The sequence below is a fragment of the Branchiostoma belcheri genome, unplaced genomic scaffold, assembly GCF_001625305.1.
Source record: "Branchiostoma belcheri isolate BF01 breed outbred unplaced genomic scaffold, Haploidv18h27 scaffold109, whole genome shotgun sequence".
In the NCBI taxonomy this organism is placed as follows: domain Eukaryota; kingdom Metazoa; phylum Chordata; class Leptocardii; order Amphioxiformes; family Branchiostomatidae; genus Branchiostoma; species Branchiostoma belcheri.
In genome coordinates, this window is record NW_017802480.1 from 1,027,369 (window position 1) to 1,050,235 (window position 22,867).

At 41.8% G+C, this 22,867-nt stretch overlaps 4 protein-coding genes across 4 annotated transcripts; 3 read left to right on the top strand and 1 right to left on the bottom strand.

Moving 5' to 3' along the window:
- The first annotated feature begins 132 nt into the window (after positions 1–132).
- Positions 133–2,555, top strand: LOC109481095. The gene is made up of 2 exons (XM_019783570.1): positions 133–1,184; positions 2,411–2,555. The coding sequence occupies exons 1-2, from the start codon at positions 133–135 to the stop codon at positions 2,553–2,555; spliced, it is 1,197 nt and encodes a 398-aa protein (XP_019639129.1).
- Positions 2,556–4,037: 1,482 nt separating this feature from the next.
- Positions 4,038–5,904, top strand: LOC109481104. The gene is made up of 2 exons (XM_019783583.1): positions 4,038–5,315; positions 5,887–5,904. The coding sequence occupies exons 1-2, from the start codon at positions 4,038–4,040 to the stop codon at positions 5,902–5,904; spliced, it is 1,296 nt and encodes a 431-aa protein (XP_019639142.1).
- Positions 5,905–9,339: 3,435 nt separating this feature from the next.
- Positions 9,340–11,463, bottom strand: LOC109481503 (ragulator complex protein LAMTOR4-like). Its single transcript, XM_019784083.1, has 4 exons — positions 11,371–11,463; positions 10,725–10,811; positions 10,176–10,293; positions 9,340–9,738 (listed from the first exon to the last, which is right to left on the bottom strand). Exons 1-4 carry the CDS (start codon positions 11,371–11,373, stop codon positions 9,641–9,643), a joined length of 306 nt encoding a protein of 101 aa, XP_019639642.1. The 5' UTR covers positions 11,374–11,463; the 3' UTR covers positions 9,340–9,640.
- Positions 11,464–11,606: 143 nt separating this feature from the next.
- LOC109481111 (UV radiation resistance associated protein-like) lies at positions 11,607–21,359 on the top strand. The gene is made up of 16 exons (XM_019783595.1): positions 11,607–11,905; positions 13,260–13,398; positions 13,907–13,941; positions 14,071–14,134; positions 14,381–14,478; positions 14,785–14,871; positions 15,244–15,381; positions 15,552–15,620; positions 17,053–17,179; positions 17,537–17,621; positions 18,008–18,095; positions 18,324–18,384; positions 18,904–19,069; positions 19,371–19,449; positions 19,950–20,041; positions 20,279–21,359. The coding sequence occupies exons 1-16, from the start codon at positions 11,849–11,851 to the stop codon at positions 21,357–21,359; spliced, it is 2,466 nt and encodes an 821-aa protein (XP_019639154.1). The 5' UTR covers positions 11,607–11,848.
- Positions 21,360–22,867: the final 1,508 nt, after the last annotated feature.

Sequence of the window (22,867 nt, forward strand, 5' to 3'; positions counted from 1 at the left end):
GACTCGATGTCTCGAGTGCTTCGCCACCGGAAGGATACATGTATCCTATGCAACCGCCAGGAACTGAGTACTACTGCTGTTAATGGCAGTAACGCTCTCGTTCCTGTCCCCTCTGTACCCTGTTGGCAAGGCATGGAAACAGGACTAGCTGTCAGGGGCCGTCCGTTCGGTGTTCTATCAGAAAGCAACCTCCCGCCCTTTAACCAGTCTGTGTTAGAAGTGTTGGCACTAATCGAGGATGAAATCACAGATGTGGAGGAAAACGCTTTGGTTGGGTTTTCGAATCTGAAAGATCTGAACCTAGATTTCAACCGGCTAACGCATGTCAGACAGAGCTGGTTCAACGGCCTAGAAAAGCTTGGTTTCCTCACATTATCCAATAACAGAATAGCACAGATTGACCATGGGTGCTTTCGCAACATGCCTCGGCTTCTCTTGTTGAGTCTTGAAGACAACTCGTTGTCTTTTCTAGACCCCGACTGGTTCTTTGGGCAGAGTAGGTTGTATTACCTGTACTTGGGGGGAAATAACATTAAGACAATTCCTCCAAGTACATTCAAGAATGTGCGTCCGTTTGAGATATACCTGCAGGATAGTGCTCTGTCCTGTCTGGACCAGAGAGTTTTGTGGCGACAGGAGCTTCTGTCAACCTTCTATGTGAGTGGTTCTAGCATGACAACAGTGCATGATGACATGCCCCACAGATTGGGGTGGGCTATTTCAATAAACGACAATGATTACAAGCAGTACAAAGTGCAGAGTATATCTATTGAGGTGCCCTACTTCTATTTCTGCGTCAAACTCCACCAGGTGAGAAACGAGAAGTCTTTCTTCTGGATGTTTGACTCGAGAGATGCTGTGCCTCGTGACAAAACAAAACACATCCCTTGGTTATGTGATGAGGTTCTTAGTTCTCTAACGGCAAGCCCCATACATGTAAGTCTGTCGCGTTTTGTTGCCATTGCCACAAATGACCATGTCCTCCCAGACAAAAGAGACCCCGGCTACCAAAGGTACCGAGAAAAGTGCAGGCAGGTGTGGGAACACAACATGGGCGTTACAGTTCCTTTGAAAGATAACTCGACCTTACAGCTGGTGTCCATGGGTTTGGGGAACACAAGTAAGGCAGACGTTGCCATTCTGGTAGACGATGCATCAGGCATGTTGTTAGTCAGCGACGTAGAGTCAGCCACTGAAAGTCAAAACAGAACCAATGCGAGTAATAACCTCACAAATGTAACTTGTATCATCCTCTCCAAACACAAATCGTACCCGTTGATCTTAGAAATCCCTTCCGTCCCAAAGAGAATCCACAAAGAATGCCCTATAAAGCATAAAAGCGACACAGACCCAACAGGCTTCCCTACACCTAGGCCCAAGACTAGATCTAAAACAGTAATGGAAAACGCATCTACAGCCGAGAACTCGATCGCGATGTCCTCCGCAACCCAGCTAGGCACTCTCCAAACCACACTTGATCAATCAAAAGCAGCATCAAAGTTTCCTCTCCTTATCCCAATCGTGAGCGCTCTGATCATTTTACTCTCGGCCTCGGGGTTTCTGCTGAGGAAGTGCCTGCCAAAGCTCTGTCCCACTCAGTGGGGTAACCCAGATGATGTAACCGCTGCTGCCCAAGGCCCTTCCGCACTCCAAGACATCCCAGATGATGTAGCCATTGCAACTCAGGGCCCTTCTGCGCGCGATCACCGTTACACAGAGATCCCAGAACATGTTGTAGCTCTGGCCCAGTGGCCTTTGCCGGCAATGCCACACATCTGCACCCACACAGAGATCCCATATCACGTTGATATAGCTCAGCCTCCTCTGCCGGAAATGCCACACACTTACACAGAGATTCAGGACCATGTAGCATTAGCCCAGCGGCCTTTGCCGGCAATCCCACACACTTACACAGAGATCCCTGATAACCTAGCTTTAGCTCAGCGGCCTCTACCTACCCTCCCACCATTACCATGGGGGATTGCATGCGATGCCACCCTTGCTGCTCTAAGGTCCGCGCGGAGAAGCAAGTATAACACCCTTCCTTCTTTAAGACGTAGACGACAGGAGGTCCAAGATGTCGCAGTATCTTGCGAGTCTCTACCTGCCGCCGTCCATTCCTTAGAAGTCGACTCAGATCGTAACATCTTAGACAGCCCGGATGATGAGACCATTCGCTTTTACAGGGCTGCTGCAGAGCTGTCGCTTCCTACAGTCACAAAAATCAGGCAGGGCCACCCGTCTACAGCTGACAGCCTGGTTACATATAGAGCCCCCACGAAAGTCAAGCGACATTGTGCAAGCACATACGGAATTCTTCAAACCTATAGGCCATGTGCGAGCTCAGCTGAGGGGATGCGACGTTTACATGTAACTCGTAGAAGATCCTTGCCCATCTATTCCATCACAGATACGCCAGGGGAGATCCTAGCGAGAGAACCCCAAAGTGTACCATGCCAAGAGAGTTTGGATCCAATGTTACCAAACACCTATTGGCCATTGGATATTTCTGGGACAGGGGCCCGGAACACAACAAGGCGAGGGTCCCTCCCTAATCTCACTAACACTTACTGGCCTTGGGAGATCCCAGGAGAAGGAACCGAAAATACACCATGACAAGAGTGTTTGGACCCAATATTACCAAACACCTATTGGCCATTGAAATTTCTGGGACACAATGTAACAAGACGGGGATCTCTTCCTAACACCCAATGAGAATGGACAAACTACCAGATGTAAATAGGGAAAAACATCAAATATTTCCTATCATTCGGACTGTTCTCTGTCATTATCCCTATTTTGGGTCATTAACATCATTTATGCAGATGAGTATTATAGTATTGTAAAATTTGCATAATGTACAATCAAATTGTCACCATGGTGATTTCATTAGGTTATACCAACCTGATGAAAATTTATATTTCAAATTTACAGAAATTTTTTGCTTTCTCTCAAAGCTAAACATTTCAGAAATTGACACAGCGTGCATAATTAAGTGCTAAGTGACCATGCTTCTGGAGTCTTCACTACCAGAAGTAGTGTGACTTTTGTGTAAATTTGGCGACATAAAATCTTCAAGAAACGTGACATAATGTGACTACACATAAAAACATGTGAAACTGAAAGCGAGAATTTGGGGGAACTGGGGAGAAACAGACATTCTGGACGTTAAATGCTGCCCTTTTGTTGTGGTGCCAGACCAATTAAACCTAGGTTACTAGGGGCCAGGTTATTAGTGGGTTGCCTTAGGGGTTGGTCATTATGTACTACGGCGGTAGTCACTTCATAACATGTCAATTTCCCCAGTCAACAGCAGCCCTTGTCATGTGGTTATTGAGGAAAAACCCTCCTTTCGCTGCCCAACCAAGGGTGGCAGCTATACTTCCAGGAGAGAGTACATAAAACATAACAATACATCAAAGTAAGTAAAGTAAGTATACATCAACATACATATGGTCGCCATAACCAGCAATGTCTAGACGCATGTGTCATCTTGAACAACCCAAAATATCATCTTATCTAACATTTTACCACCAGTGGGAATCGGTCTGAATTACTCTCCAAGCAGAGGCTGTGGGGGAATGATAGTTAGCTTTTTATATATGGCCGTTTTTTTGTCGCCAATCCCACCCGTCGGTGGCTGGCGACCTTCTCTGGCCAATTTGATACTGTCTTTTTGCCAGCGGGGATCTGCTTGGAGATTAAGTCTGAATATCAGGAAGGGAACTCTTCCGCTACCACAAGGGCAAAGCCTCACGTGCGGCTGAATTGTATCCTTGTATTCATATATGAGTCATGAATATTATTGCCCAAAAGACATTTATATAACAGGAAATAAGGCGAAGAACGAACGGAGGAGGTGCCACGACGTCCCCGTCAGACGCAAAAAAATATCTTCTGTCGTCGGACATTTGGCTGATCGTCGTCCATTTCTAATTATAACCAGGTTAGCCTTTCTTTCTTTCTTTCTTTCTTCCTGTCTTTTAATCTACAAGGAGACATTGCTCATGGCTGTAAGTGTTAGACAGAAAACGTCCATGTTGTTCTTGCTGTTTTTTCTGGCCTTGGTAGTTGCGGAAATTGCCTCTGCAAGCTTCTGCTTTCCTCTCTGCACGAGTGCGAGCTGGTCTGAATGCTTGCACGACTCCATGCCTGAAGCACTTCGGTACCAGTCAGATAAATGTATCTTGTGCAACCGCCAGGAACGACAGAGCAGTGTTGGTGCTGTCAGTAATACTAAAAGTACTCTCAGACATACTGCGCCCTGTTGGCAAGGCATGGAAAAAGCACTGGGCATCAGGGGCCGTCCGTTCGGCGTTCTATCAGAAAAGAAACTGACGCCCAACAGGTCCTCAGTAGAAACGTTGGTCCTGATCGAGAATGAAATCACAGATGTGGAGGAAAACGCTTTGGTTGGGTTTTCGAATCTGAAATATCTGAGCCTAGATTTCAACCGGCTAACGCACGTGAGACAGAGCTGGTTCAACGGCTTGGAGAAGCTTGGTTTTCTCACTTTATCCAATAACAGAATAGCACAGATTGAGCATGGGTGCTTTCGCAACATGCCTCGGCTTCTCTTGTTGAGTCTTGAAAACAATTTGTTGCCTGTTTTAGACCCCGACTGGTTCTTTGGGCAGAGTAAGTTGTTTTACCTGTACTTGGGGGGAAATAACATCAAGACCATTCCTCCAAGTACATTCAAGAATGTGCGTCCATATGAGATATATCTTCAGGATAGTGCTCTGTCCTGTCTCGACCAAAGGGTCCTGTGGGGACTGGAGTTTATGTCAATCTTCTATGTGAGTGGTTCCAGCTTGGCAACAGTGCAGGTTGAAATGTCCCACAAATTGGGATGGGCTGTTTCAATTCATGCGCATGGATTCCTACAGCACATGCAAATCATATCTGTTGAGGTGCCTTACTTCTATTTCTGTGTCGGGCACTACCCAGGAATAAATAAAAAGTCATTCTCATGGCGGTTTGACTCGATAGATGCTGTACCTCGTCACAAATCAAAACACTTTACTGTGTTATGTACCGAGGTTGCTTACGATCCCCCGGCCCCAGACCTTTCGCGTTTCGTTGCAATCGCTACCAATGACCTCCCAGACAAAAGAGACCCAAGCTACCAAAAGTACAGAGAAAAGTGCCGACAGGTGTGGGAACATAACCTGGGCGTCACAGTGGCTCTGAGAGGTAACTCCACATTACAGCTGGTGTCCATGGGTGTAGGGAATACGACCAGGGCAGATTTGGCCATACTAGTAGACGACACGCCGGACACGGTGTTAGCCAGCAGTGTAGAGTCAGCCACTGTATCAAACGAAAGAAAGAACAGAACCAATGCAGGCACTAACCACACAGATAAGTTAGATCTATCTTGTATTCTCCTCTCGAAACACAATTCGGTCCCGTTGTACTTAGACATTCGCTCCGTCCCAAAGAGGATCCACAAAGAATGCCCTATACAGCATGATCGCGACACAGACCCAACAAGCTTCCCTACACCCAAGCTCGACATGACCAGTAGATCCCAAACAACGGAAAATTACACATCTACAGACCAGACAGCAACGATACTACCATCCACATTGCTGCCACGCACTCTCCAAACCACACTTCATAAATCTAAACCAGCATCAAAGCTCCCCCTCATCCCGATTGTCTCAAGTGTGTGCGTTTTGGTCTTGTTACTTGCGATCTTGTTGTTTCTGCTGAAGAAGTGTCTGCCAAATATAAGAGAGAACAGCTCTCTCTGTCCCATTCAGTGCATTTACTGGGGGAACCCAGATGATGTAAATGCTGCTCATGATGGCCCTCCCGCACTCCAACAGGCCCACGAGATCTCAGATGATGTGCTCAATGCTCTTGATCACACCTACACAGAGATTCCAGATCATCTAGCTGTAGCTCAGCGGCCTTTGCCGGAAACCCCACACACTTACACAGAGATCCCTGATCACCTAGCTGTAGTTCAGCAGCCTTTGCCGGCAATCCCACACACTTACACAGAGATTCCAGATCACAATACTGAAGCTGACGATGAGCCCATACACTTTTACAGTGCTGCTGCAGAGCCGTCCCTTCCAACAGTCACAAAATTCGGACAGGTCACAAACTTGATCGGACAGGTCCAGCAGTCCACAGCTGGTACCCTTCTTACATACAGAGCCCCCATACTTGAAGTCAAGGTAGATTGTGCAAGAACATACGGAAATCACCAGGCCTGTTGGCAATGTGTGATCGTACGTGAGGGGGTGCGACGTTTAACACGTCGAAGATCTTTGCCCATCTATTCCATCACAGATACGCCAGGGGAGATCCTAGCGAGGGAACCACAAAATACAATAGGCCATGAGTGTTTGGATCCAACATTATTACCCAACACGTATTGGCCATGGCAAATTTCTGGGACAGGGACCCAAAACACAGAAATGCGAAGATCCCTCCCCATTCTCACCAATACCTACTGGCCCTGGGAGATCCCAGGGGAGGGAACCCAAAGTATAATACACCAAAACTGTTTGGATCCAATATTACCTAACACTTATTGGCCATGGGATATTTCTGAGACAGGGGCCCGAAATACAACAAGGCGAAGGTCCCTCCCTATTCTCACCAATACATACTGGCCTTGGGAGATCCCAGGGGAGGGAACCCAAAGTATAATACACCAAGAGTGTTTGGACCCAATATTACCAAACACCTATTGGCCTTGGGAAATTTCTGGGACAGAGGTCCGAAATACTGCAAGACGAGGGTCCCTCCCCGTTCTCACTAACACCTACTGGCCTTGGGAGATCCCAGGGGACGGAGCCCAAAGTACAATAAGCCAAGAGTGTTTTGACCCAATATTACCAAACACCCATTGGCCTTGGGAAATTTCTGGGACAGGGACCCAAAACACAACCAATCCTCCCTAGCACCTAAAAGAATGGGCAAAGGGAAAAACTTTCAAATTCAAATCGACCAAAACTTGAAACATTTGCTTTCTGTCGGACTGTTGTATAAATTAAACACCTTCTCATTATCTCTTTTTTTTGGTAGGAATCATAACATAACTTATGCTAATGAGAAGCTTATTTGCATAATTAATGCTCGTGACATATTTGGGTTGATAACATTAGATGTAATGAAATTATAACATAGTTTCCAAAGTTAATTTGAAATTTTTTGTTAGCAAAGGCATGCATTTGTTCAAAATAGTGCAAGTTGCAAAATTTGCATAATTTAGAATCAAGTCACCACCGACCCGTCGTGATTTCATTAAAGTAATAGCAATCTGGTGAAACAACATATGTTTAATAAAACTTTCAGCTTTCTCTCTCAATACCAAACACTTGAATTCAAATGCCTGAGTTGTATCACTCATCAGAATCTGCATGCTACAGGAAGGGTCATTGTTCTTTTCGAAAAGTACAATGTTACCAGCACAAACAAACGTCTGTCTTCTCTGCTACGACCCGTGAAAGTAAGAGTAGCTCAGCTGTAATTTCAAATTCCAAACTAACTGCAAACTGAATTATGCAAATCATAAAAGATTTGCTTCAAGCATTTGTAAGTTGTGTAACACAAGTAGCCATAGATGAAAATACCGGTAGAATGTGGTTGGGGAATGTTTGAGTTGTGTATGTTTAATTGTTATCGCATATTTTGTGTCATTTCCACCAAAAGGAATGTAGGCTGGATGAAATCATAATATTGTAGTTCAGAATCTGTAATTTGTTAAGATTTGTCATACTATACTTTTACATAGTTCCTTGTACTGTTTCATTTGAGAATTATTTCGTTAAGTTTATATGAGTGCTTAGCAAAAGCTTTTTAGGCTTCTTTTCTCCCCTTCTTCATATATTTCATTACTTCACTGTTCATGTAATGTTTATGTAAATAAGTTACAACTAGAAATTTTGCAAACTGGACACAATATACTGTAATGGTGCTGCTCCTGAATACTGTTACTGACAAGAAGAGGGATGAGGCTAAAACATCACATCTGCATAACCAGTAAATTATCTAAAGGCATAACACACCAGCTCTGTGCTTTGCTGGGTGACATAACTGACTGACTGCTCACAGTAGTTACATCCCTACTCCTACTGATATGTGTGGTGGGTTCTTTAACATGGAGGTTTAATGTGTTCGAGGTGTGAATGTCCTCAAACTGGGGACCAGCGACTTCACATCCCATGCAAAGAACTGCAACAACAAATGTACCAGCTACAGAAGCATGTGCAAATCCCGGAAAAGGCAATCCTGTGAACTGGCCACGGAGCTAGCTGCTAATCACTAAACCACAGAATCCCTGTTACAAACCCTGGAGTGGCTGTTAAACATCAGGAAGCACCAACCAACACCACTGCCATCAAAAATTAGACAATGCACTGAATTGTACATCATCTACTAGTATTCAGCTCAAGTTCTGCTGACATCTGTACCAGTGCCTGCCAGACTTAAATATGTACATTCAGATGTACTGTACAAAAAAATAGATGTACTGTACAAAAAATAAACTTGCTATATGCCAACAAAACATCATGCTCTCATGCTGGTGACACATGCCCACTGGCCAGTTGGCAACGTTCTAGTGACTACTTAGATCATGTTATCATACATGCAGCTTACAGATATAATGCACAGTTGCAACATATACAAATAAAATGTTTGTACAGGGATAGTAACAACTTTGGTCAAGCTGGTGTGTTATACCAAAGGGAGGTTGTCCTGTTCAGATTTGGATGAGATAATGGAAAAAAATGAGAAAATGACAATGTCACTAAAGACAAATTCTCTTCCCTTTCTTGTAAGTACACTCTGTGTAAAGTATCACTGTTGGTTGTTTCCTGGTTGTATATATCAAAATGAATTATGTATCTAACAATTGTTACCAACAATTTACAAAATGTATTATGATAGATCTGTTGTGTCATGAAGCAAAAGGAAAAGCATGAAGAGGCTTACAGTTTATCTGATTGCATAGCTGTACTGAGAAAATAAATGATTTTAATCATAGTACACAGATAAATGTGCAAGAGGAGTATGGTATGAAACATTGATGCCAGAGCAATAGTTGTGTACAATGATTGATATAATAAAGTTGTTTGTTGTTGTGTGTAAACCATGCAGTGTGTGTCTAATGTTTGTGTAACTGTTCATTGGATTAGGAACCAGAATGATGTACCTCATGAACCTGTTATTATTAGTTTAACCTTAACCACACTGAGGCAGCTGTTTGGCTGCCAATTCTCTATTGGTTATGGGGTTAGGCAGCTGTGATAAGGTTCAAATAGAACACATTTGACAATGAAAATGTACAGAAAGATTAGCTTTATTATCAGCATTTGATTAGGATAGCCATTATGCTTAGGATGACCAGTATGGAGAAAGAGATATGAAACAGAACCCCTTCAAAACATTTGAGAAGATTTCAAATTCACATGATTTTGTTATTTGAGAAACGACTACAAAGTTATATGTAGTGCATGTCTAGTCAAGAGACTAGTTGTATCTCTAATTGTGCTAATTATGCAACTGAAATGCATATTGTCACATATGTTGCACCTGTATGATTATACATAGTAGTCAATAAATTGCTGTTTAAAAAACAAAAAGCAAAATAAGAAGTGGAAATGTGCCATTCGTGCTAGACAGTGATGGGTTCATGATGCTCATTTGTTCTCTTGCTGACATAGATCTTCTGGTTGGAAATGGTGACCATGTACATGTGCTCATGGTAGATCACTGGAAGGCAAAAGAGAGATCATTATTGATAATCAAAGTGACAGCTAATACGTCTCATTAAAGTAAAATCATAAGGTTATAATTCTATGCAAGTCTCTCATTTTTAACCTCACTTCTGAAGCATAATGTTACATACATATCTTCTGCATGCCTGTAATGGCTTAGTGGAAGCTCAGAAGTCTCAAATGTTCATTCTTTCTAAAAAGCACACTGTATCTGATTATGATTACACAATACAATTTTTATCATCAACTATCAAGTAGCTTTAAACAACATTTGAAATCAGATATGCAGGACCAATGGTGTGACAAATGTTTCAACCTACCAAGACCAGACATCACCTTGCACTTGCTAATAAAGAAGGCATTCAAGTGTCTGCCAATAGATTCCTTCTTGACTGTCACTGATATCCCAAAAAGACAGAAAAGGTCCCTGACCTGATAATCGTTTGAAGGGTTCCTGTTTGTCTGTGCCGGTCTGTAGTCTGAGCGCCACGTCCACCATCTTCATAATCACTCCTGCCGCTGCCTCGTCATTCTCTAACTCTCCTGAAGACTGGAACATTACAGAGAATAACAAACCTACACTCTGCCTCCTCATTCTTCAACTCTAACATTCTCCAAGTTCTAACCCAACAACTAGTAGTAGTACAAAATTAGGTACATACATTAGGTAAGTTTAGTCTGAACTTTTAAGGGTTCTTGTTAGGTAAGATTGGATTAGCAACATGATTAGCAAAATAAATTGGACTTTCATAATTTTCTAAAGGTATTCACCCTATCTGTATTCCACACAAATTTTGTTTAAGAAAAAAATCCAGGTAGTTTCTTAATCTTACTAAGGCATTACATTGAAAACATAGGCATTTAAGGCATTAACATTTTATATAGGCAAATTTTGTATTTAAGATCTGGGCATGTACAAGTAGAAGATATCAATTTTAAAACTTGACATGAAATCTAGTGAGATGTAAGACAAGTACTCACAGCCATGACAGCTCCATCCTCGTTCATGACCAGATATCCCACCTGGTCTGGCACCCGGTCCAGACTGGCTGTCACCGGACTGGTCGTCTGGCAACGACAAAACCTGAGTATCAGTAACTCTTCAATATTCTTCAGCTCTAAAGTAAGATGCTAAGACTGTGAACTACAGTATCATAGTATGTACTAGTGACACTTAATTTCTGGGTGCGGGCCTTGACTACACAGGCTAGCTCCTCGGCTCCAGGACCAACATGCCATCAAGTAAATGTTACCATAGACAACCCTCTGGCTCAGTTACATGTAGACACTGTTGCTGATAATTTCAAAATATTACTAGTAACGTTACATTATGTTAATTTGCAATTGGTCATGGCTCAAAGAATTACGTTTACCATTACCTTATACAGTCTGTGAAAAAAGGAAATGGGGACCTGAAATAGTCGTATACACAAATACACATTATTGAGCAACTATTAGTTTACGTTATACAAGTTAGTTCATATGTTGTTGTTGGATGTACTACTTGCCCCCCTCCCACAAACATATTTTTCTCAGCTTTCCAGCAAGGAACACTTAAGTTTACAAACTTAAACTTGAAGTTTCCAACATCATTCTACGTTCTAATAAGCCTACACTTCTTTCTTACCATCTTAAGCAGGCTTGTCCGATCTGTAAAGTAAGAAATAACCCACGAAACTCGCACCACGCATGCACACACCAGATCTCACTAGTCACAAGTGGCGTGACCTCGAGGTCAATCACAAGATCCGTCCGTCACAACCAAATCTCGCCAATCGCGAGACTTCATTTCGACTACGTTTTCAAACGATTCTGTACATTTCTATCAGACAAAATTAGCCTAGATATGTCTAGAAGATATAATAATGGACTTAGTTGTAGTTTGATCAGCAGTTAGGCCGTGATTTTGGAGAAAAATGCTTGGAAATTTTTCACAATCTTGCGAGATTTCATTCCACGCATGCTCATTACGGCCAACCAAGATGGCGGCGGTGCGATGAGAAAAATAGAATCGGAAGGAAGCGGCAGCCCGATCACAGTTTTCTCACTAATTCTCAGCGGTTTGGCGAGTTTTCCGGACTCCTTTGAAAGGATATCGCAGGAGGATGGCTACGAGAGACGCTAGATACCGTGTCACGCACCCAGATCACAGCTTACAGCAGGTAAAATTCGCCGTTTTCTGATAAGAAAACTATCTTGGATGAGCCGGAAAATTTTCCCCTTCCCTGACGATGACAAAATCTTACTCGAATTTCCCAATCGATAAGAACATTACGAAGTTAACGGTACGTTTAAGGGTTGTCATGTAAAGATGGACAACGCAGACGAATTCGATTCAATTGCAGTAGGCCGTATAAGCTGTTTTTAATGCTAATTAAATTATTATGGCCTGGTGTCTGCCGGACCAAATTAGTCAAGGCACCACCCCTTAATCTCAAAGCAGATCCCTCTCGGTGGCAAAAAGACAGTATCAAACTGGCAAGACAGTATCCATTAGCCAGAGAAGGTCGCCGGCCACCGGTGGGCACCGGTTGCGACAAAAACAAAAAACGGCCATATTTAAAAAGCTAAGGATCATTCCCCCACAACCTCTGCTTGGAGAGTACCACCCCTTTCCGTGTAGGTATATGTCAGACCGGATAATGCTAGTGTTTACATATCACTATGCTCGGTTATGTCGTTCGGAACTTCACAGTGTTGACACTGCCTGCGGTAGGCAGCCCCTTTGTTGTATCAATTCGTCCTAGATTCCATTGCAAGATGTGTAATACACAAAATTACTTTTATAACTTGGACTTGAAACCAACTACATGTATGTGAAGTCAAACCTGTACAAGTGGCCACCTCTACATAGGAACCACCTTGCCAATGTGATCACTTTTGAGTGGTCCCCTAGAAGATAATATTCCCACCACTAGTAGCCCAAACATTAAGAATCCTGTCTAGCGACCACCTGTCCACAGAGGCCAGATTTTATCAGTCCACTGACATCTTGTGCAGTTCTGACTGTATAACACTGGTCTTGGATGTATGGGTATTTTTATGGGTATCATTAACTCAAATTAAAGCATTGTCTTTAAATAAGACACAACACCATGCTTTTGTAAGATGCATAATGTCAGATTTGCAAACAATAACTGCTAGTGAAACAGGTGGTTGCTTTAGTTAGATGGTACCTTTTCTTTTCTTTTTGTGCAACCAATTGGTGCAACAAACATATATTATCAAAATGCAGTGAGGTAATGGTTAATGACCATGTAAAAGAACTACCAGTACAAGCTCTACAAGTAACATTATACATTATAATATAATTCTTTGTAGCAAATAAGTTTATCCTTTTCAGTAAGTGTTGTTCTATTTTTAAATGGCCTTCATGACTTTCATGATCAAAGTCCACACGGGTCATAGTCCCAAGCAAATAGTGCAAATGGTTATTTGCACTTGATTTTGAAGGTCAACATCATTGTATACACTTCATTGATTGATTTATTGATTGATTGATTGATTGATTTCCAGAGGAGACTGAGACACTTGCGGAGTGTATCAGCCAGGAACATCGTAGCTCCCCCCCACCCTGACCAGGAGCGGAGAGGATGTTTGTTAGACACATACTTCACCCTGTGTACTACCTGTGACCAGGGACCCAACAGTAGAGGTAATGTACAACATACAAGTACAACAATCAATAGTTCGGGCTTATAAACCTGCAATTCTCCTGTGGTCTCTTAGTGTCACTGATGAAAGGTAGTGGATGCTACCTGAAACGTCTGACCGTTTCCAAAATCATATCCAGTGGCATGTAACTGTTTTTTGGCGTATACCCGGATGTCTAACCTTCACCGACGAATGAACAACATACTATAGTTAGTCTACTAGCAGATTTTGGCCATTGTTACAACTACTTGGTTGCTTTATATACTTTTTCTTTGTACAATGTAATTTGCAATGAATATTTATTATGTATGTGTTTTGTAACATGCTGAAAGTGGGTCAAGGGTTATTTGGCAGAGATTCATTGCATAACTGACAGCCTGTTTAGTGACACAGTCCCAGTTCTGATCATATTTGAACAATTGTAAAGAAAAAGAAAAGCACCTGTCTTTGTAAGCTTACATTCTTTTGAGACATCTGTGATGACAAGGTCCAACTTGTTTGTTTTGCAGAATTTTATAGAAGTGAAGTTATCAGAAAATCTTTGGTAAGTGGAAACTTTATTCACTCATGTTTGCATTTGATTGCAATTCACAAGATACATTACAATCTTCATCATTTTTTTTTCAGAATAGTACATGATTGTGCTAATAAAATTGTGTATTTTCTACTTCAGAATCCCATCTGGAAAAGTTTTGAGCTGAGAAGTCTACAAGATGGAATTGATACATCCATTACTTGTATCCTTGACATTGTTACATTTTGAGTATCATCACAAAGAAGGTAATGTTTAAGTACAAGTTTACTGGTCAGACAACACCTCAGAGGTTAGACACCCTGCTTGCTTGCTACTGTTAAGGATATTTTATGGCCTCAGTTATGTATTTTTGGAGAAATGTATGTTGGGTATCAAAATGTTTTGGGAAATAGGCTGTGCCCTAGTTTGTGACCGAAAGTTTGTAATCCTTGACATACGATTCCTCCAGCCTTTATAGTGCAGATCTGGGGAGGTACAGAGGAGAAGTACAGTCTGCTGATTGAGTGGAAAGTTAACCTCGGTGGTCTCAGGTACATTGGACCAAGGGTAAGTACATTTCTTACTGTATTCACCATTATGAATTACACCACTGTCAAATGCTGTGTAGTTTTATTAGTTTTCTCTGAAAAGGAGGATGTTTTTACCAGCTTTTGTTGGTTTTTGAACAATTCAACACTCACTCGCTCACTCACTATTCGGTTTATTGTCTGTTGTTTCCCGTCATCCAAGGGTTAGACGTGCTTGCACACTGATGCTGAGGCAATGATAATAATCAAAGAATAATAATTTAATTAAATCTATCATGTTTCACTTCAGGATATCTTGCAGAAATGTTTGTCTTTGTGTCCACAGGTGACCCAGGATGGACATGGCCAGTCTCCCAACACCATCATCTTTGGCATGTTTGAGGGTTACTACACAGCACCAGACCACAACATGGTAAAAATCTTAAATTTTGATTCATCTTATATTTTGCACAGTGATAGTACTACATGTACTTGACACAGGACCCCTCAAATTATCTTTCTTCCTGCTCAAAAGAATGTTAAGCATCAGCATATGTACTAACCTTAAGCACCGTCTAAATTGAGAGTTCGACTCCCGTCTGTTGTTACTCACCTGACAGCCACACTACTGTAAAGGGTTGCAGTCCTTATGAAGGGACATTGTTCATTGTGCTTGTCGAAAAGAGCTAGGGAAATTTCCCTGGTACAATGAACCTGTAGATACTGTGCACATACCGGTAGCGACTGTCTTCTTAGCTCATGAGTATTAGCTAAAACTGGATTGAGATCCCCTTCCCTCCCACAGGAGAGAAGCCAAGAGAACCAGGCAAACGCGTCCCGTCAGCGCGCCCTGCAGCAGGACCTCCTGTCCCCCCGCCAGTCCTACAACGGCTTCTCCCTGCTGAGGGTCCACACCACCCAGCGCGCCATCAAACAGACACAGATGGCCGTCAGTAGGATACAGGAGGCCATAGACCACAGGATGGAGCAACAGAGGGTCAAGGCTAGACTGGTTAGTACTGTACTGTAGTCTTAGACCCTTACTTCACAGTATAGGTACATATAGCTACACATAGGGTCCACACCACCCAGCGCGCCATCAAACAGACACAGATGGCCGTCAGTAGGATACAGGAGGCCATAGACCACAGGATGGAGCAACAGAGGGTCAAGGCTAGACTGGTCAGTTTGTGAAAGCTGTTAAGATGTAGACTCTTAGTCTTACTTCGTGCATGTCCTGGTGTGTTACGCCGAAAGGTGGTTATACCGGCTATACAGATACAGATGTCCTACACAAAATACTGTTACACTGTGCTGTACTTGTACATTTTTATTTAGTAGTAGTAGTAGTAATACACTTTTGTCATTCTTCATGGCATTTTTATTTACACTTTTGTCATTATGATTGGTGCCCTACACAGAGTAGTCATACTGACTCTTGTTTCATGTGTATATCTATTGACTTACTGCTTTCTTGATGTTTTAATTCAAATGCTGTGCAAATTTTCCACTTTATGTAAAATTTGTTTCTTCAAGTCGCTCTCCATGTATCTTGCAGTATACATTTCTTTGCAATGTCATGTAGATTTAATTGGACTATATCACGAGCCTGGGTGACATCCTATTCAGTTAGTTTACCAGCACTCCCATACTTGCTTCTACAAAAGCTACTTTAGGCTACTACCAGTATATTTCATTCCTGTATGATTTCATTTCTTTCTTTTCTTTACAACATCCTGATTTCTACCTTGTCTGAACTGTGTTGGGCTTGGCTCTCAGGATCCAGAAGTGGTAGGTTGCTGTAGTTCTCTGCTTTTCTTTTCTTTGCTTTGCTTTCCCCTGGCTTATGGTATCATAGTTTCTTTTTCTATGAAGTTTCTACACCCTATTTTTGACATGTATGTTTTATCTGAATGTCATTCTCCCCTTGCTCCATATGAACCATGGTCTTTAAGAAGTCTCCAAACAGTGCATGTAATTTATTTTTGGGAATAGGTTCACTGGTGCATCATACTTAAAAATTTAGGTACACACAAAAAAAAAACATATTGTGTGTCCACAACAGATGATAAATTGAATGTACAATGCAACAATTCATTGCAAAACATTTCCTTGAACTCAATTCCGTGTTGCACTGGTTGCCAAAAATGGAGTCCTTCCTGTATGAATTCTAGTACATGTATTGTCTTTAGGATGATAATGTGTTGAAAGCAAAAGGAAAGCATGACTAACCAAAGACACAAACGTTACAACCTGCAGGTGTCTGAGCGTGAGACCCTGCTGTGTGCTTTCTTTAATCATTGTCACATACATGTATGAACATAGTATTACATGTATTAGTCTACACCAGACTCCTTTGCAGGCCAAATAAATAGTAGAAATTGGCCTGAAAAAGAAAGTAACTGGCCAATGGAGTTAGCCAATTGAACCCTCTATGGCCAGCCAACTCCGCTGGCAGTTACATTCTTTTTTAGTTTTAGGCCAATTTCTACTATTTATTCAGCCTGCAAGGGTGTCTGATGGAGACTTGTCTTAGGACAACAGTGCTGTAACATAGAATGAAACTTTTTTTTGAAAGCATGACTAACCAAAGACACAAACGTCCCACCTGCAGGTATCAGAACGTGAGACCCTGCGGCTGCGTGTGGCCCTGCTGCATGAGGAGCTGCGGAAACAGACAACAAGTCTGCAGATGGAACAGGAGACATGCAAGAACGAGAAAAGGAGACTCCAACAGAGAGGTGAGAAACAAAATGCAGAAAACTTAAATTAAGATGTCAGTAAACATTGTTTTTTTTTTTTATGTACAAAATGTACAAGATCATTTGACTACATTCTACTATCTTCATATATTATGTATGTGCTATGCATGTAATATGTTGTCACGTTATCAGCTACATGTACTAGTAAATAGCTCCCTAGTGCCTGCACTGTATTGTCTCACTGAAATCTCAATTAAGTCAAGTCATATGTTTACAGGACACAACATTTTCCATTTTTAACCATCCTCTTCCCTTCCAAGCACCTCTATGATGTCTCAAAAAACCCACAGTACTTTTATTATGTAACCCTAATGCCACTTGTGTTTTTTCCTACAGAGTCAGAGCTGGAGATGAAGAGAGAAGGCCTGGCTCAGGCCAAGTCAGACCTGGGGGAGAGGAGGAAGGGACACATAGAGAAGAGGTGAGAAAGGAAACTACAATAGCTGACGAGCTGATCATTGAAAAATTGAAATAAAAACCTGGACACAAAAAGCATAACAATACAAAATACACAATCAACCCTTTTTCATTTTGTGCCATACATGTATGTGTGTTCTTCTACCACATTATCTATATGTATCTGTTATATGTAATGTTTTATTTTTGTATGAACCCTGTAAGAGTAAGACTAGCTAGTTTGGCAAAAGGGTATCAAAATAAAGACAAAATGATGACAAAATACTAGTTTTCTTGTCTTCTCCTATATTTCATTTTTCAGGCCCTAACTGTGGAGTAAATTACCAGATTGCTGTCAATGGGATATGGAATCAAAAGACATGAATGGTTTTTGATGTTTTGTTTTTATAGGGAGACACTGGTGAAGTCTAAAGCACAGTTGGCAGTGAGAAGACGTCAGCTGATTGCCGAGCTGGCAGAAATCTACCCCATAGCACAGGTCAGTGGAAGGGTTACACCTTAGTTTGCAGATTAAATATGACAACATGGCTTCCCATTTATGTCAGAATTTACTTTTTATTAAAGGAATGTAGCTTGTCCATTTCCAGACATACATATAGCTCCATACACACCCCAAAAGGTGTACATGTAAATGTGAAATAGAAATGCCATTAGCTTTCAGTGTCTGTGAGAGTGTTAACTTGTTCTTGTTCCATCCCTCTGACAGCTCCCAAATGGTAGGCACACTATCTGTGGGGTTTGGCTGCCAAATGCAGAGGAGTTACAAGGTAGGAGAGTTTCTTCTTTACTTGGTAGAAACTATTCTGACGCTAGGTTGAACTATAATTTCCAACACAAAGTTGGACTGACCCAAATTTTCAACTTTATAACTCCTGTCAAAGAACGAGCAATTCACCACTTCTGTTATCTATGGTATTTCCTTTCCTTCTGTAGCTAAGTAAAGATGACAACATGTTAGAAGCAGGGTTGGATTATGTGAACACCTACTAATCATGATCCAGTTTTTCCAGCGATATGTATACAGTACCTCGTCATCTGCTTAGTCTTACCATTAAACCTAATATGATATTTCCTTTCTGTAGGTAAAGATGACAATATGGTAGAAGCCAGCCTGGGCTATACTACCCAGGGCACCTACTATTCATGATTGCCCAGTTTCTCCAGCTGCCCCTGCAGTACCCCATCATATGCTTACATATGCCCCCTACACCCCACCCCATCATATACATCTGTATAGTCTTACCATTAAACCTAATACATTTACGATTCTTCCTGTCCCTCTGTAGGTAAAGATGATAACATGGTAGAAGCTGGGCTGGGCTATGCTGCACACCTACTGATGATGATTGCCCAGTTCCTCCAGCTGCCCTTACAGTACCCTATCATCTACAGGGGCTCCAAGTCCAAAATCAGGGACCCCATCACCGCTAAACTGGCCGACAGGGACAGAGAGTAAGCATCATTGTGTTAAGTACACAAAAAACACAATCAACTAGCTGTAGGTAGATTTTGAAAACTGTCAGACGTTTCAAGTAGCATCCACTACCTTTCATCACTTAGTGGATGCTGCTTTCTTGAGTAACAGTTTTCTTGTGTACTGTACCTTGATGTCTTAAGCTTCATCGATGTACAAGATTGTGTACTCTATTTTTTACTTCATATTGGAGCTAGTAAGAAATTGTTCCCTAGCATTTCTCAAATGTGCTACATTTTATGAACACAAGTATAAGATAGTCAAACCTTTGTCTACTAGGTTCCCCCTGTATTCCAAGGGCAAAGAAAGGTTCCAGTTCAGCTATGCTGTGTTTCTTCTTAACAAGAACATTGCTCAGGTCAGTTAACAGTCTCATGTATTTCTTTTATTTTTTTTACCTCCATGAAAAATGTAGGTATTGCTTTTGGTTTGTGTGTGTGTGTGTGTGTGTGTCTGTGTCTGACATTTCATAGACAAACAGGGACTTCAGTCATTTCACACTCAAAGTTCACAGTGTTTCTAAAGTTTACAGTGTTTCTAAAGTTTACAGTGTTTCTAAAGTTTACAGTGTTTCTAAAGTTTGCAATCCTGTTTCCAGTTGAGGTACTACTGCGGCCTGGGCACCAGTGACCTGAGACTGACCCTATAATTACCTTATAACATGTGAACAGTGTTACTAAAGTTTACAGCTTTTCTAAAGTTTACAGTGTTTCCAAAGTTTATAATCCTGTTTCCAGTTGAGGTACTACTGTGGTCTGGGCACCAGTGACCTGAGGTTGGCCCTATAACTACCTAACCTGTGAACAGTAGTGTAACTAAAGTTTACAGTGTTTCTAAAGTTTACGATCCTGTTTCCAGTTGAGGTACTACTGTGGTTTGGGCACCAGTGACCTGAGACTGACCCTGCCTAACCTGAAGAGCCTGCTGGAACAGAGGTTAGGGGTCAGGTTGTGAGTACACTTCTCTCTCTTATGCTGTTTTTTTATCTTTCTACAAAAGATCATGAGCAACCTTTAATGCTTATAGAAAATATTCTGGCTCTCTTTGCCAATGAACTTCGTGATGAGTAAAATCCATCATTTTCACTATACCTGGTACAACAGAAGCAGTAAGTAGTGGTACAACATCAATCTTGTGGTTGTGTGATTGTGTGAAGCTCATACATGTTTACTATATTCTTCTTGCAGTGAGGCATCCCCACCGGGTGCGATACCACAGAGACCCCTCCCTGCCCCCCCACCCCAGGCAGTGGCCCAGCCTGCACCACAACAGAACTCTGTTCCTGTTCCTGTCTCCAACAAGGACGCTACAGATGGACCCATGTCTCTGCCAAACGCAACTTCCAACACCAACGTTACTCCCAAACCCTACCCTGTACAACCTCAAGTGCAATCAGTACTCAGCAATCCAGGCGTTGTCGTAAACTCCAGGGTCAACGCCAACGGAAGTTTTCCAACAGAAAAGGTTGAACCGATCCCCTCCACCCACCATGCCACCTTTCCTGCCACTTCCAATGGGGCTCTGCCAAAGGAAAAGCTCGAACAATCTGTATCAGAAGCTCCTGTGGTCATAAGAACACAAATGTCACCACAGACTGTACCACAGGCAAGTCAAGAAACGCTGAACACAGGCAGAAGTGACGTAACAGTCTTGCCTCAAAGTGCAATGCAGAACGCCCAGGTGTTGGCCTCACAACTACCTGTAGGAACCGACTCTAAGAAAGAAGAGGTTGGAAACTCAAGTCCAGGTGTGCACAGAGACCTTCTTAACCTCCAAGGACGGACCTCGAGAAAGTCGAGCGTTGGCGACTCTGACGGAAATAATTCTCACGACAATGATTCTGACGTCAACCAGGATTACGTCGAACAGTTCAAACGTATATCACTCACCGAGGACGTCATAGATGCAATGGAAAGCCAAGAAGCCACAGAGGAAAACATTCTAAACGTTGACAAACTGCAAACTAATTCTGACAACGGAGTGCAGCCTTCGACATCCAAGCCATCTAATCTAAGCTCAAACCCTGCCTGCCCATCCGAAGTACGGGTAACTGTCGATCTTAAACCAACTGCGAATGCTCCAAACTCAGATCGTACAGGTTTAGAGCAGTTAGGGCAAGATGTTGAGTTACCGTTGAGTATAGAAGATGCAATAAGGAACTCTCAGATGGGGACCCTTTCCGATGACATCACATCTCGAGCGGCAGCCCTCTCCGCTCAGCCTAAAAGCTTTAAGAAAGTGAGTTCCTCCATGGCAGGGAAGACATAGCAAATCAGACATGTGTCTGAAAACAAAACTCTTTATGAATCCTGTGCTTCCTTGTATAAAGTACATGTCATTGTATACTAAACATCCTGTATGCATTGCTTGCTCCAAGATACAGCAATTAAGTTCCTTAAGTTTGGTTTGCCTACATTTCAAAGTACATGTGTACATGTACATCAAAACTTTACAAAACTTGATGAGCAATCATTTTTTTTTTAGGATCAGCTTACAACAGCAATGTTTTCTTTACCCAATTGTGTCTTCAAATCAAAACCAGCTTATTAGGCTTGCAGTGTGGCTTCCTACACATATTTCATATAGGACTTGTCATGCTTGAACTACAAATGTATCCATATCTACTCTAACTACCTTTTGTAGCTCTCAAATCTTGGATAGTCCCTCAGTCTGTAAATAGTTGAATTGTAGTATGAAGGGTTGAACACTTCGAAGAGCCATCAATATAGCAAACTGAAGCATCACTTGTATAGCAAGACCCTGGACATGGAATTCCTCTTGTTGACTGATAATGTGAAAAATTCTATGGAGCTTAGATTGGCCCATGTTGATACCAGACAGCAAAGTCACTTGTTGAAGTACTTTATTTCATGTGATTCATGAATAACTAGAAAGGTAACATTTGCATAGCAAATGCATAATGTTTATCTTTGCATATGGTCTGCTCTGTTAATTCTCACTCAAACACATTCATATATATGGTGACAGGAGTCTAAATCCCTCCTGCTATAAAATTGCAACATGGTGTAACCCAACACTAGTTTCCATGGTGACAGACGTCTGTTTGGAGGAGAAGAGGAAGAAGAAACAGAGCAAAACAATATGTTTTCCTTCTGTGAGGGTAAACATAATAATCTTATTCTTCTGGTGAAATAAGAAGAGCAATGGCCCTCTAAGTATGTCCAAGAGTTTTGAGTCTGCTACTGTTACATAATGTCAACCCTTTTCAACCAATTCTTTTTGGTTTGCCAGATTGCAAGTTTTCATTTTCTCAGGAGTCTCAAAAATTTGCTCTGAAAATTTTAGATTGCAGGTAGATATTTCCTAGCCTGGGTGCCATCCCCAGTAGTATTCGCCCGCTAGCTAGCTTACAGCTGGTAGCTAGAGTGGGCGAATGCTACTGGGGATGGCACCCAGGCTAGATATTTCCACTACTGAATCTAGAACTGAGCAAGAACTGCAGACATGTATGTTTCTATGCTGTTCATCAATTACATATTATCACTTTCTTTCATAAACATGATACTCCCATTTAGTTTTACTTAGCCAGTACTCATCAAAAAGAGATCAAGGCATTTAGAAGAAATGAAGCAAAGTAATGTTCAAAGAGAAAAAAAGTGTACAGAGTTGCAGTCATATCATTTATTGTGGATGCAAAAAGAAGAATATGTAAATACAGCAATGATGTAAACTCTGCCGGATGTGTATATTTTATAAGTAAGTATTTATGCAAGACTTGTTGTGAACTCAGTTCTTGTGGATCAACGGAAAAAAAG